Here is a 16,208-nt window from a genome sequence, read left to right on the forward strand (position 1 = left end):
GTTGTTTTTTCATTCGTTAGAATTAGATCATCACCATGCAGACATGTTATGATAGTAATAGGGTAACTATCACATAAAAAAAAAAAATACATACATACATAATGGAAAAGAATTGCTACTATGCCATTAGGCAAAAGGAAAGCAATAGTCCTAAAATTAAATGTTTGAATCCTCCATTTTGTGTCCCAATAACAAGAATACGAAACAAAGACAGGCACTGGTGGTTCACGTCTATAATCCTAGAGTCAGTACATTAAAATCTGAGATATGCAGTTCAAAGCTAGAAAAGTACATGAGACTCTTATCTCTAAGTAACCAACAAAAAAAATGTAAAATGAGACTCTTATCTCCATGGGCCTCTTATCTCCAAATAGCCACCAAAAAATGTAAACTGTACCCAGGCATGGAGGAGTAGAGGCCTGTAATCCCAGCACTCTGAAGGCTAAAACAGGAAGATCACAAGTTCAAGGCCAGCCTGGGCTACATAGCAAGATCCTGTTTCAAAAACTCCAAAAAGAAAAAACTATAGCAAAATAGACAATGTAAGCTTTTGTAACATCAACAACAAATAGTTTGACAGTCACAGGAAATTAAAACATAATTCGAGATGCAGTACAGTTAACAATAAAACAGAGTGCCAAGCTACTCACTAGTATATTTGAATGTGTTAGCCCAATCCTAGTTTATAGTTATGAATTGCTTACATCAAACCAGTATTGTCTCTAGGATACAGTTTCATCATTTCAAAATGGGACAAAGAAACCTGAATGTGTTCTTTGAAAGATTCAAATGTCCTTCAATTCCTCTAGGGTTAAACACCAATGTTTACTCATATCTCTACTTAATTATTGTTTCATAGATGATTATTAACTTTTGATAAAATTATACTCAAATCCTAACAGGTACACTGGATCTCAGAAAATTCTACATGATTCAAAACTATGGAAATGTGGTTCAAATGGTAGAGCACCTAACAACTGTACAGGTCTTGAGTTCAAGCCTTAGTACCACAAAAAAAAGTAATTCAGAAATAAAAATTTCTGATAGCAACTTTAGAACCTAGTTGTTCATTTTGCCTACACAAATGCATTATTATCTTAAGACTGACTTAACCAAGTTCTAAGCAAATACAGTGTCACCCAGACACCTCCAAGACACCACTGACCTAACGTTTTTAGCTGCTCTTCGACGAGTCTGTCTCTTGGGAGCTTCATCATCATCATCATCGTCATCAGAAGACTCTTGCTTTTTCCTTTTTCCACGCTGAGTCTTCGTTTGCTTTTTAACAGGAGGTTTAGGTACTGTTCTGAAATCAAACAAAACAAACAAAAAAAAAACAGCAACATTATGACTCAATCATTCGGTACCTACTTCCAATCTATATAATACTCTCTCCCCAAGCAGTAGGACATACACAGAATTCACTGGAGAAATGTAAAAAATTTGTATTCCTGGGTCTCAATCCTAGACATTCTACCTTACTAAAGAATTTGTAGCCAGGCACCGGTGGCTCACACCTGTAATCCTAGCTACTCAGGAGGCTGAGATCTGAGAATCGCAGTTCAAAGCCAACCTAGCCCGGGTAGGAAAGTCCATGAGACTCTTATTTCCAATAAACTACCAGAAAACCCGAAGTGCACTGTAGCTCAAGTGTTAGAGTGCTCACCTTGAGCTGAAGAGCTGAGAGACAGCGCTCAGGCCCAGAGTTCAAGCCCAAGACCAACAAAAAAAAAAAAAAATTTGTATTTTCAACATTATGGGAAAAAAGAGTGAATACTTCTCACTGCTCATCAGAATCACCTGACGTAAGAAAGTGTAGGGTAGGGCTGGGAAGTTGGCTCAGTGGTAGAGCACTTGCCTTGCATGCCTGAGGCCCTGGGTTCGATTCCTCAGCACCACATAAGAAAAAAGAAAAAAGCTGGAAGTAGCACTATGGCTCAAGTGGTAGAGTGCTAGCCTTGAGCTGAAGAGCTGAGGGACAGCACCCAGGCCCAGAGTTCAGGCCCCACGACCGGACCCAAAAAAAAAAAGACTTTAAAAAAAATAAAATAAATAAAAAAGAAAGTGTAGGGTAGGGGGCTGGGAAGGTGGCTCAGTGGTAGAGCACTTGCTTTGCATGCATGAGGCCCTGAGTTCGATTCCTCAGCACCACATAACCAGAAAAAAAAAGCCAGAAGTGGCACTATGGCTCAAGTGGTAGAGTGCTAGCCTTGAGCTGAAGAGCTGAGGGACAGCGCTCAGGCCCAGAGTTCAGGCCCCATGACTGGACCCAAAAAAAAAAGAAAGTGTAGGGTGGGTTGTTGATGTATCTTTTTGTGGACAATTTGGAAATGCACACCAAACTTAACAGTCCAAGTGTCAACTGGACTGTTGACACTTAAACACAGAATTAGAAACACACTGAAGCATCACATGTAATGACAAAAGAGGTAAAATACTCCAAAAGTCTCTCAGCTGGTAATTAAACACAGAGTATGTAATCATTAAAAAAACAGCAAGGAATTGTCTGCATCCTGATATGAAAAGATTTCTAAAATGAGGAAAGAAGCCTGCTCATGTTGCACAAGAGACTGCTATCTGTACAAATTGGAATAAAGGACAAGAAAGAACTATACACACACTTTTGCTGATGTGCACAAAATATACCTGAAAGAATATCTAAAGAAAACAGTCCTTGGGCTAGGAATGTGGCTTAGAGTGATTTCTTTGCATGCATGAAGCCCTGGGTTCAATTCCTCAGTACCACATACACAGAAAAAGCAGGAAGTGGTTCTGTGGCTCAAGTGGTAGAGTGCTAAGCAGGGACATGCACAGGTCTTGAGTTCAAGTCCCAGGACTGGCAACAAAAAGAAAAGAAAAAAGAAAGAAACCAGCCCACCTCAGATCTCCTAGGATACACTGAGGAGATGGCCCCTTTCACTACCCCAATGCCATTGAGACTGAACACCATAGCTGGGAAGTTGTCAAGAGAAAATCTTCAAATATTAATGACAAAATAATGAAAGAGGTACAAGAGAGACAGAAATTCAGTCATGTTACTGTTTCTCTATCATAACCAACCTTAGACAAACAATCAAGGATTTAATAAATCGTGGGAGGAAAATCTAGAAGTGACACTTCAGTCTTCAGAGCTTTAACTCAGATGTAAAACAAATAGCCAGTGGATACCTCTCCCCGATGGGGATGGGAGCAGATAAGATGCCTTACCTAGGACAGGGTTGGCAAGTGATTTTAGGCTCTTCCAGCAAAGAGGCAAACTACGACCATTATGTGGGTTCTTCATAAAGAAAGTCTGTAAAATTTCCTGGGGCCTACCTTCTGCTTTGCTTCATCTGTCATCCCTACGTTAGGTTGTCATCTGGTCAAATATAACCAATATTGACTGTCATTTCAATCTACCTGTTTCTACAAAATTACATTCTCTGCTTCATGTTATATATATATTATATGAATAATGTTTGCATTAAATCAGACAAATAGTGAGTGCTTGAAAATTAAAAATTAGTTATCCCTCAAAGAACCTGTCTCCTGGCCAACTCACTGCAAATGTGTTTAACCATCCTTTCCAACTATATAAAGTATGATAAAAGTACATGAAATATACATAAGAAAAATGCCATAATAAAGCCCACAGTTTCAAACAATTAATAAACACAAATGAGAAATAGTAATAAAAATCCCATGAAGGCTGGGCACTGGTGGCTTATGCCTATAATCCTAGCTATTCAGGAGGCTGAGATCTGAGGATCATGGTTCAAAGCCAGGCCTGAATTCAAGCTCCACAACGAACACTCTCTTCTCAAAAAAAAAATCCTGCCAGGCATGTGACTCACGCCTGTAATCCCAGCTACTCAGGAGGCTGATAATCACAGTTCAAAGCCAGCCTGGGCAGGAAAGTCCATGAGATTCTTATTTCCAATAAACCACCAGAAAACCAGAAGTGGTGCTGTGGCTCAAGTGGTAAAGTGCTCGCCTTGGGACAGTGCCAAGGCGCAGAGTTCAAGACCCACAACTGACAAAAGAAAAAAAAAAATCCCATGGTAAACAAAAAACAAAAATTTACTGTCTCATAAATACATCTATGTGTATACCAGGTTGTGGCTCAAGAGAAAGGCACTGACCTAGCCAGCACAAAGCCCAAGTTTAATCCCCAGTACCACAAAAACAAAAACATTTATGCAGAGTGGGCATGACAGCTCATGCCTATAATCCCAGCACTGATGAGTGAGAGGCATGAGGATCACTACTTCAAGACCAGCATGTGGGTTACCTAGCAACACTTTACATCAAAAGCAAGATAATTGGAGCCATGCACTGATGGCTCACACCAGCTATTCAGAGGAAGAGGGAGACTCTTATCTCCAGCTAACCACCAGAAAACTGGAAGTAGCAATATGACTCAAAGTAGAAGAGCACTAGCCTTGAGCAAAAGAGCTCAAGGACAGTGCCCAGGACCCAAGTTCAAGCCTTGTGACTGACCAAAAAATAAAAATTTTTAAAGAAATATATCCATGCAATAGATCTAGTCACAAGAGATTTAAGTAGCTATTCATCATTTCTCAAGAAGTGAACTCAGAATCACACTCATCCGAAGTAACTCTCTTCCAGCAAGACACCATCCTTCCCCATGGAAGGCAAATTAAGCTCATCCCAAGCAGAGACTTCACAAGCAAACAGTGCACCTTCTGGGGACAGGTCTTCTGGCCTTGACTCTTTTTTGCTCTGATTCACTCTCTGCACTGGCGCCTTGCTCCTGTTCATCTTCTGAGGGCTCCCGCTTCCATTTTTCTCTGCGATCAAAAGCAAAACAGCACTTTCTAAAAGACTTCTTCAAGCTAATCAATCTTGTAAGAAAAATGTCAACAAAATTATTGAAAAAGCAGAACATACATAGTTACATGTCATTTCTTTTCAAAGAGATGATTTTGGTTATAATCCCTTCTAGGCTACACACTATCTTTTCCTATATTATTAGCTCAAGTGAGTAAATGACTCAATAACTAACTAACTAACCAAATAACTAAATAAATAAATAAATAAGGAAAATGGGATGTATTTTCAAACCATTTGAGTGACCAGACTGAAGCCCTAACACCTACTAGATTAATGGCTCACAAAGCATAGCATTCATGAGAACCATCTAAATGGATGTTTACAAAGACTGGATCCTAGTTACAAAGTTTCTGATTCAAAGGGTCCCAAGTAAAATCTAATACTTTGAATGTTTAAAAAAAAACTCACAACGCTGATATTGGGTATAACCTCTTTATAGAGCTATTTGTGTTTGGTACTAGTTATTGAACCTATGTCTCACATTATGCTAGGTTAAGTGCTGTGCCACTTTACTACATACCCAGGCCCTTATTAAATATTTTGTCTTTGGAAAACATTTAAGGATACAACACTTGTATTTGTTAATGATAAACCTACTACCTTACTAAATATCAGCTCAGCTCAAGATGTAGTTTGTAAAAATTACTGCATAAAGTAGGTAGTTCTTCTACTTTTTGGTAGTTCATAAGGATATCAAAGAGCCACAACCTAAAGAGAGATGGTTTAAAAGCCATAACTTAAAGGTATCCTTCTACCCCAGCTTTAGTTTATTTAAAAACCAAACAAGAAATCCCAAGACCTAACCCATTTCTCACCTGTTGGACAAAGAAAATAATAATAATAGCTACTGAACATGAAGTACCTAGAAAAAACTGAGGTTTCCTCTACAAACAAAACCATCAGCACTGTGCCTCTCTGCAGGGAGTAGAGCTATGCAGAAGATACTTGTGAGACTGAAAGGACAAATCAATGTCATTCCTCAGGGAAGAACAAGTGAAAATATCATCCAAGGATATCCAAGAGGAGGTGATTTGCACATTTTTGAGATCCTAAAAACTACAGGAGTTGTCTCATGCCTGAAAAAGGTGGAGACTTAGGAGGAAAAATTAAAGGCTTCCATGAAAGGACACTGCTCAAATTCTGCTAGCACTGTCTGTTCTCATGCCCACTTTCTGTTGCTGTGACTTTTTTGGGCCAGAACTTAGGCTTGAACTCAGGGCTCAGCTTTTTTGCTCATGACTGGTACTCTACCACTCATACCATACCTCCCATCTAATATCTAATAACTGGAGGGTCTCTTGGACTTCTCTGCCTAGGCTAGCTTTGAACCATAATCATCTAGGCCTTAGTCTCAAAGTAGCTGTGATTACAGGCATGAGCCACTGGTGTAGTTACAACTTTTTTGTTCACCTTTGAAATGTAAATACATATGGCCCTTTGTTAAGTCAATTAAGAAATGAATTATAACAGTCTATCAGTCTGACACAGAAGGTACTTTGGAGAGAAAGACAAAGAAGGAAAGTATAAATATAGAATGTAATTCATACCAAATGGAGGCAAATGGCAAATTTAAAATGATTATTCCTTTACTTAACAGGAATAGCAAATGCTTATTAGGTTTTTGGGTTTTTTTGTTTGTTTTTGTCGGTCGTGGGGCTTGAACTCTGAGCCTGGGCACTGTCCCTCAGAGCTTCAGCTCAAGGCTAGGGCTCTACCAATTGAGCCACAGCACCACTTCCGGTTTTCTGGTGCTTTATTGAAGATAAGAGTCTCACAGACTTTCCTGCTCCGGCTGGCTTTGAACTGTGATTCTCAGATCTCAGCCTCCTCAGTAGCCAGGCTTATAGACGACCAGCATTTTTGTGGTTTTTTTAGGAAAAAATGAACTGAGCTAATCTAACTAGCCAAATAAATAGAAAAGGTAGACAGAGTCTGCCCAAAGGAATCATCATCTGCCAAACACATGCAGGCCCCTTCTGTGTATTAAACCACAAGTCCTGGGGTTCAGTGCTGCCATCACTATAACAAGAAATGACAAACAGAAACCCAGGCATCTAGAAGATGGGATTAAGATGCTGGGACCCAGGACAGACTGGAGAGAGAAGGGCAACAGGTTCAAAAAGTACCAGGTTCAAAAGTACCAGTTCATTTCCCCCATGAAAAGACTTACTGTTTTTTCAGCTGCCTCTGGCCTCTTCTTTTTGGGCTCCCACTCTCAGACCCGCTACTTGCCTTCAGTGTATGGGGGGAGGAAAACCATTACAGACTTTAATTCACAGTTCGTCGGGACCATGCTATCTCCTGGCTCACCAATCTATTCAGCAGCATTATTCAATGAGATTTTCCACAGAAACCGAAGCACTTTGGTTCTGCTAAGTCTCCTCTTTTGAAAAATCAGCATGTTATTATTAAATATCTCCAAAGCCAGGAAGTATTTATCTTAGCTTGACTTTCAAAACAGCAATACCCAATAAACCACATGCAATGATGTCAATATTCTCTATCCCAAGATCCAGTGCCATAGCTACCAGCCACTGGTGGCTTCTAAGTACTTGAAATGTGGCTGGCGAATGAGATTGAGAAATAGAATTTTAAATTTTGCTTAATTTTAGTAAGTCTTAAAAATTTTTAAAGCCACAGAATGGATGCTACAAATATCAAGTGAAAATGCCAGTGCCTTTAGTCAGTGTGTCTTTAAGGGGCTCTGCTGATCCCTTCACTATAGATTCATAGAGTGTGTTAAATGATGACTGAAAAAGTGTCCTGCCAATAGCACTAGGCCAAGGAGTAGTTTGAGTCACAAAACTGCTTTTTGCCCTGAAATTAGTAAAATGGCAAACTACTTCTATTGCTGTTAGTGTCATGTCCTACTAAGAATGTATTAATAATATACAGATGAGGAAAAGGTTTAAACAACCATGTGATGGGGTTACCAAGTTCCAGACACCATGGGACAGGAAAGCAAACGCCAGAAGTCACCAAACTCAAAGCATCACAAATGTAATGCGGGCTTTATTTACTAAAATTCCACACCCATCCCAATAAGCTTTGAGTTATCAATATTTAACTTTCACCAGAAGCATATTACACAGTTAAGAATAGCAAAGTCTTCCTAAAAGGCAGAAAGGGGACATCCACTGCCCCTTGGACCATCTCCTCAGAATCAAGCCTATGGTCCTATTAAAGAGGTAATAATTTACAAAACCATCGCACAACCTGAGGAACGCAAGAGAGTCTGCTTCTATAGATAAGTGAACTCAATACTGTCTATTGGCTCTCCCCATTAGATGCGAGTAAATATGTGAGAACCTCATTCCCTGGAAATGAATGAGCTGGGAAATCAAATTTGTGGAAACTTAACAAAATAAAACTAACATTCCCCTCTCTTTACTTTCTCAGGAATAAACCCAAATCTATTACCACTGTTCTACTTGTTCAACTAACAAGCTACTATTTAGCAAAATCTAAGTTTAGAAGGAAAGCCCTTGCTACAATTTTACTGAGAATTTTAAGAACAAAAATAGCCAAGGCCAGTTCTGAATATTAAGCTAACACTCTAATGAAATGTTCACTACTGTATGATTACTTTGATAAGTTCCTTTTATAATCAAATTAACATCTTGCCTTCCAAGGAAGGTCCCATGAAGAGTCAAAAACCTCCCATGCTCAGAATCCACTCATATTAAAGGCGAAAAGCAATCCAGAGTCCCAGAGGATAAAGTTAGACAGGAAATTAAATAGATAATGAATGCCCTTAAAACTTCATATCTTACCTCTTCTTTGATATTAAATCGTGAGGGCTCTTGTCTGCTTCGATTTGACCTCCTGACCCCATACACATCGGGATATTCTTCCCACATCTGCAAAATTAGTAAACTATGTATAAGCACCTTCTCTTGACCCACATTTACTATTTTCACTAACAGAACATTTACCTCAGTTCCAGAGCACTCAAATAACTAGATATTGAAAGGCTATTTTGATATTTTTTAATTAAAGTATTATATTTAAACAGAATAGTCATTATTATCCTAGAACACAAAGTTCAACAATGTTTTTCATTACTTAATGGTTTTTAAACTATAAAGGTATGTTGCTGACTTGTCATTAAAATATAATTTTACAGCCAGGAGCTGGTGGCTGTAATCCTAACTACTAAGGAGGCTGAGATCAGAGTATCGCAATTCGCAATTCGAAGCTAGCCTCAACAGGAAACTCCCTGAGACTCTTATCTCCAATAAACTACTCAAGTGGTACTGTGGCTCAAGTGGTAGAGTGCTTGCCTTGAACAAAAAGAAGCTCAGGGACAATACCCAGGCTTAGAGTTCAAGTTCCAGGACCAGAAAAAAAAAAGAATATTTCTGTCTAAAGATGTAATTTCATCTTGAAATTCTGTTTACTTTTAGTGCTAATTACTGAATAATCCAACACCTCACATGCTCAGAGTGCAAATCCCTTATTTTCTTAAACAAAGTTAAACAGATTCGAGACATGAGTCAGGAATCCTCAAGTGTCAACTAATGTTTCACACCATTTTATAAGTACAAATCATGGCTTCTGTTTCCTTGTCATTGTTTGTGTCAATAACTTCCTACTAGAAGGAAGATAATCATACTTAGGGAGTTTGCTTGTGTTAGCCTTCTGAAGGAACACTGGCCACGTGTACAGGGGAAGCCAGGCTCAAGCACTAGACACTGCTGAGCAAGGCCTTGTGCCACATGCCTGGAGGACAAATTTCTGAGTTTAGTAAGTTTGTAAGTAAATCACAACTATCACCAAGCTTTGCAGCTTCAATCTATAATCAAAATAATTGTCATTAACTGTCAATTATTTCTCTCTGAAATTAGTACAATGAGTTTTTAACTTTTTTAAAAGTTAAAGCCTAAAATTTTAAAAGTGTGCCTTTTCCCCTATGATTAGATGGCTTGAGTATTTTCCTTAAAAATCTATGTTATTAACTGTATCAGTCCAGTAGAGATCAGGGCAGAGATCAAGTGCTTCATTAGAGAGGTGGCCACAGTGTTTATATCAAGATACACTAGAGTGTTCACAGGAAATAAAGGTCTGCTAGCTGGCCCTAATTCACAGCTCATTTATGTTGGACGAAATGGAGATACCTTCTTCACATCAGCTATCCGTTCCTTCTTGGATGCTGGCTTCTCTTTGGCCTCTGGAAGGACTGGCTGGGACTTAGAACCTGCTGATTCGCTCTCAGACTCTGACTGGCTCTCTGAGGACTCCGAGCTGCTATTGGATTCGCTGCCATGTCCACTTCCAGGATCGCTGCCCTGTTCACTCTCCGACTGGCTGCCCGAGTCTGAACCCGAAGCTTCCTCAGAGGCTGAGTGACTTAAGTGAGAAGAGAGACACACAAGCAGGCAGGCAGACAGGCAGGCACACACACACACACAGAGATAAAAACATTTAAGAACTGCCATAAGATTCAAATAATCATGGTAAAATGTCAGCCAGTGGTCATTTTAGTAACCTAAGACCAAGAATTTCAAATTCATGTTTATAGTCTCATACTACAAATAATGCTTAAGAGTTCATATACCAGATAACTAAGATACATAAGTTCTTTTACAAATACTCTTACAGAACACGGACATAATACAGTTCTCTTCTAAAGAGAAAAATAAAGCTGGAGAGTAGTTAAGGGGGTCTGGGTGTGTGGCTTAGTGGTTGAGTGCTAGCCTAGCATGCATGAAACCCTGGGTTCAATTCCTCAGAACCAAATAATAAATAATATTTTTTCTTTCTTTCTTTTTTTTTTTTTTTTTTGGTCAGTCGTGGGGCTTGAACTCTGGGCCTGAGTGCTGTCCCTCAGCTCTTCAGCTCAAAGGGAGCGCTCTACCACTTGAGCTACAGTTTTGTGGTGGTTAGTTAAGAAATAAGAGTTTCACGGACTTTCCTGCCTAGGCTGGCTTTGAACCACAATCCTCAGATCTCAGCCTCCTGAGTAGCTAGGATAACAGGCGTGAGCCACCGGCACCTGGCTATAAAATATTTTTTTAAGAGTAGTTAGGGAACTCTCCACTGTACCTTTCTGAATCTTAATCTAAAACCAGACTGATATGAATCCTATGTCTCATCCACATCTATCATTTCCCATAGGGCAAAAACAGAATCACAAGAAACCAAACTAAAGGAAGAATGCAGTCTGGTTGTAATTATCCAACCAATAGCTTTCAGCAATAGTTGCAAATTGGACTCATTCTGGGAGCTTTATAAACATATATGCACATTAGCCTCAATCCGGAGGGCCTGCCTCAAACAAGAATCCAGACTCTGAGATTGATAATGTGATAAAGACTGCCTCTCGCCTCCACAGCTCCCCTCTCCTTCCTCCTTGCCAGGTACTGGTGGCTCACACCTGTCATCCTAGCTAGTCAGGAGGCTGAGATCTGAGGATCATGGTTCAAACCCAGCCCAGGCAGGAAAATCAGTGAGACTCTTATCTCCAACGAACCTCAAAAAAGCTTCAAGTGGAGCTACAGCTCAAGTGATGGTGTGCAAGCCTTAAGTTAAAAAGCTCAGGGACCGCCAGGCGCAGTGGCTCACACCTATAATCCTAGCTACTCAGGAGGCTGAGATCTGAGGATCGCGGTCAAAGTCAGCCCAGGCAGGAAAGTCCATGAGACTCTTACCTCCAATAAACTACTAGAAAACCGGAAGTGGTGCTGTGGCTCAAGCAGTAGAGCGCTCGCCTTGAGCTGAAGAGCTAAGGGACAGCGCTCAGGCCCAGAGTTCAAGCCCCATGACCTACCAAAAAAAACAAAAAAAAAAGCTCAGGGACAGTGCTCAGGTCCTGAGTTGCAGCTTCAGGACAAGCAATCAAAACAAGAAAGAAAGAAAAGGCATGTGTGGTGTGGGCCTAAAAGGAGCAGGAGAACAAGGAACTTCCTATTTACCAACCCTGTGCTGTGTCTTCTGAGCCAGAAGTCACACCAATTGACAAAGTTGGACGTCTGCCAACAGACAGGCAAAACAGGCAAGCACACTGGAAACAAGGGTTGGTCTAAGTAACAACTGCCATTGAGGGGTCTTTCAGCTTTCTACTGGGGGAGGGCACTGAAAGGGGCTCTGTCTTAAGAAGAGAAGTTCCCACAAGTCAGTTAGGTATCACTGAACGCTCAGGTTCCCTCACGATCTGTACAACAGCAGCTCTAAGCCTGTGTGGGAACTCTAACCCACTCTATTCCAAAATGCAATACATTTAGACCTAAGCTACTCTTTTTTTTTTTTGTCAGTCATGGGGCTTGAACTCTGGGCCTGGGTGCTGTCCTTCAGCTCTTCAGCTAAAGGCTAGCACTCTACCACTTGAGCCACCGTGCCACTTCCGGTTTTCTGAGTGAGTTTCACAGCTTTTCCTGCCCAGGCTGGCTTTGAACCATGATCCTCAGATCTCAGCCTCCTGAGTAGCTAGGATGACAGGCGTGAGTCCCCAGCACCCCACCGAAGCTACTCTTGAGTGCACGTGCCAAAACAAAATTACTCCACACCTTGTTTATGTACACAAAAAATTAACCACCTGCCAGCACACCATAAAGCAGGCATGAACTGCTCATTCATTTGTGCCAATAAACACATCATTCACATGTACCAAGTCCACAGAGAGGCTAGACACATGCATTTCTCAATCACACCTGGTACAGCCCTGAGTTGGGGAGCCTCTTTAACCTCAGCAGTTTTGTTAAGTGTAATATGTGATCTGAGGGGGGGAGGGGGGGAAGTTTTAACATTTCACATGTGGATAAAAAGTAATTAGTATGTTTTAAAAATGCTTTCTGAAACCGGCAACAATGGAGCAATTAAACATTTCTAGTAACTTGGTTTTGAAAGCTTTAAAAAGGCTTACTCTTCTGTTTTTCCTATTTTCCAGAAGGCCACAAGAGGGCAGCATGGCAATATTCCATTAAAACAGCAGGCCTGTGGGTTCTCTCTGTACAAAGAGCAGCCAGCCATTTCAGTACTGTGTGGTGTTTATTTTCCTAACAATTTACAAAATGGCTGAACTACTTGGCAGAATCTGAGTATTTTGCTGGCGAAAGCAAAATCTGGAAAAACACAAAGCACATCTATAACAGAACGTATTTCCAGACTAAGCTTGTATCACCAATAGGTAATGTTTATCATAAATTTATATCAACAATATATAAAGTGTCTAATCCCTACAATAAATCCTGTAAAGACAAAGCCCAGGGGTGTTAAAAGATGCCATTCCAGTCTGAATTACAGAATCTGATGGACAAGCTAATAATGTGCAACTATTCCTTCTCAGTCACTCCTACGTTTAAAATAATGGAAATAAAGCCAGCTTCACACTGGTAAAAACTGAAGCCAACATAAGCAAAAAAATCATCAAGACCCCCATCTCAACAAACAGCAAGAAAGATGTGGTGGGTGGGGCGTGGAGGCTCGCCTGTCTACCTTTCCTACTAGGAAAGCATAAATAAGAGGGTCTCTATCTAGGCTTGCTGGGGAGGAGGGGGGAATCCCAAGACTCTACTTAAACAAGGGCATATTAAGCAAAAAGGGCTGAAGGTGTGTGGTTCACGTGGTAGAGCATAGGCTCTAGCAAGCTCAAACTCCAAAACTACTTTTAAAATAGAGAAAGGAAAGGTAAGGTTATTAAAATACAGAATATTAGATATAGCCATACAAGGTGGTAGTGTACACCTATAATCACAACACTAACAGGAAGATCTGAGTTGGATGACAGCCCAGGCTATATAGAGACACTGCCTCAAAACAAAACGTGTGTGTGTGTGTGTGTGTGTGTGTGTGTGTGTGTGTGTGTGTGTGTGTGTGTGTGTGTGTGTGTGTGTGTGTGTGTGTGTGTGTGTGTGTGTGTGTGTGTGTGTGTGTGTGTGTGTGTGTGTGTGTGTGTGTGTGTGTGTGTGTGTGTGTGTGTGTGTACAGAAATGGGAGCCGGGCGCCAGTGGCTCATGCCTGTAATCCTGCCTACTGAGGAGGCTAAGATGTGAGGATCACAGTTCAAAGCCAGCCCAGGCAGAAAAGTCTGTGAGACTCTTATTCCAATAAACCAGAAGAATACCAGAAGTAGCACTGTGGCTCAAGCGGTAGAGTGCTTGCCTTGAGCTGAAGAGTGCAGGGACAGCGCCCAAGCCGAGTTCAAGCCCATGCCTTCATGCATGAAGCCTGGACTGGATTCCTCGGTACAACATACACAGAAAAAGTCAAAAGTGGTGCTATAGCTCAAGTGGTAGATAGAGCGCTAGCCCTGAGCAAAAAAAGCAGCTCAGGAACAGTGCCGAGGCCCTGAGTTCAAGCCCAGGACTGGCAAAAAGTGTGTTTGTGTGTGGTGTGCATATACATATTAACTTGAATATATATTTGAGAATGTGTTATTTATTTTAATATATTTAATACATTCATTAGAATATACAATTCATATTCTAGTATATTTAAAAAACTTACTTGATGTATATTTGTATATATTTAACATATATTTTGATATATGAATCTATATTCAACATATACTATTTATTTGAATGTATACATGTGAATACAGACTCAAATAAATATTTTGAAATGAGACAGAAATTAAAATAACCAATAAACTTATGTAAGTCTCCGGTAATCAGATACAACAAATACATCAGATTTCAATCTTGAACCATCTTGCAATTGCATACCTCATCAGGATCAGGCAGTATATTATATATTAAAGACTCTTAGTATAGTATAAAAAGGAGAGAGCCAAGCTGTGAAAAACAGTTGAAGTCGAAAAAGTTCCCCTAGAATCCATTAATAACTAGGTATAACTAACCCTCTCAAACAAAGTATTTACATTCAGAACACTAAATAAGAACAAGCAATCCTTTTAAGCCCTATGATTCTGCTTTCCTTATTAGCTACTTTGGAGGCTATAATTTTTAGAGTTCTGTAAGACAGGTGGTGTTTACAGCCACTTCAAACTTTAAGGGAGATCAAATGGCCTAACTAGAAGCTCCAACATAAAATGTGAAGCCTATGCCCACAGTCCTATAAAAAGGGAGTCCATAATCAGGTCACAGGAAAGAATCAAAGGCAAGGGGCTGCAAGCACAAACATTCACAGTACTGAACACTGTGTCCGTATTGTGACATGTTGGGTTAGGGAGAGGACTGGCCTTTTTGCAGAGGAGGTAGCAGTATCCTGCACCTCTACACAGTGGATGCCAGTAGCACCTTTGTCCCTTGTAGTAACAACCAAAAAAATCTCTACCAATGCAAAATACCAACAATGTTGTAACCTGAAAGCCACTGTTTTGAAAGCATGATTTTATTCCATTTCCACGGGTGCTAAGCTAAGGACAATGCAGAACAGTTTTTTCAAAAATTCTACCCAAGGCCCACACTGTTTGCTCATGCCTGTAATCCTAGCTACTCTGGAGGCCAAGATCTGAAGATCGCCATTCAAAGCCAGCTCGGGCAGTTAAACCCCATATCACATGTATAAAAGTGCTAGCTTTAAGCAACAGGAGCTCAGGAAAACACCCAGGCCCAGAGTTCAAGCCTCAGGACCGGCAGGCAGGCAGGCAGGCAGGCAGGCAGGCAGGCAGGCAGGCAGGCAGGCAGGCAGGCAGGCAGGCACGCACGCACGCACGCGCACACACACACACGCACACACACACACGCACACACACACACACACTCTCTAACCAAACACACACACACACAAAAAAAAAAAAAAAAAAAAAAAAAACTCTAACCAAATCCAAAGTAAACAGGTGGCGCTCCGTCCACCTGAAGGAGGACTAAGTTTTCTGGAGGTCTCCAGTACCTCCAGACCATCCATCTTTCCTCCTTTCTAAAACTCATCCCTATCCCCAAGGGAGAAGGGTGTCCAGAGTGTGATTAAGGGGGTCAAACCGACTGGAACACAGTATAAACACATGCAGAGATGTAACAATGAGAAGCCCCTTGCACAACTAATAAAAGCCAATTTAAAAAGTAAATGAACAAATAAATTAGAAACCTACCCACCCCTCCTCCCAATCTCTTCAGGGGCTACATTTTCAGAGGAAACTTTGATGCAAAATAAAATCCTGGCCTCTGATGGTAAGAACCTGATGCATTGTGCATTTGTTTGTTTCTTTAAAACTTGTAAGTTTAAGAGCAGCAAAAGTATAAAATGTCTCCCACTTTCACTATCTTTTCCACCTATCTCCTTGCTCTTTCCCAAGAAAATGATGCAATTAATTGCTCTCAAAATGCATAGGCAAGCCTAGAACCAACTGCCAGACCAAACAACCACAGACTACTGCTATTTCCTCCCCTTCTGCTTCAAGTTTCTAATTACATGGGAATGATAATTAGATCTCTTCATAAACTTGGGAAGGTCTCACAAATGAACAGCAGAAGTGA

General features: G+C 40.6%; 1 protein-coding gene across 3 annotated transcripts in view; it reads right to left on the minus strand.

Annotated features, from left to right (window-relative positions):
- Window positions 1-16,208, minus strand: part of Chd2 (chromodomain helicase DNA binding protein 2) — an 83,068-nt gene that overhangs the window by 56,094 nt on the left and 10,766 nt on the right. For 2 of the 3 annotated variants that reach the window (XM_070043182.1, XM_070043180.1), the window contains 5 exons: window positions 9,951-10,182; window positions 8,607-8,693; window positions 7,004-7,065; window positions 4,683-4,790; window positions 1,166-1,306 (listed from right to left, as the gene is read on the minus strand). In XM_070043182.1, coding sequence (XP_069899283.1) covers window positions 1,166-1,306; window positions 4,683-4,790; window positions 7,004-7,065; window positions 8,607-8,693; window positions 9,951-10,182 — 630 coding nt within the window. The remainder of the gene's footprint in view (window positions 1-1,165; window positions 1,307-4,682; window positions 4,791-7,003; window positions 7,066-8,606; window positions 8,694-9,950; window positions 10,183-16,208) is intronic. The other variant, XM_070043183.1, reaches the window with a different exon arrangement.

The sequence above is a fragment of the Dipodomys merriami genome, unplaced genomic scaffold (genome assembly GCF_024711535.1).
Source record: "Dipodomys merriami isolate MVZ:Mamm:240054 unplaced genomic scaffold, mDipMer1.0.p SCAF_33, whole genome shotgun sequence".
NCBI lineage: Eukaryota > Metazoa > Chordata > Mammalia > Rodentia > Heteromyidae > Dipodomys > Dipodomys merriami.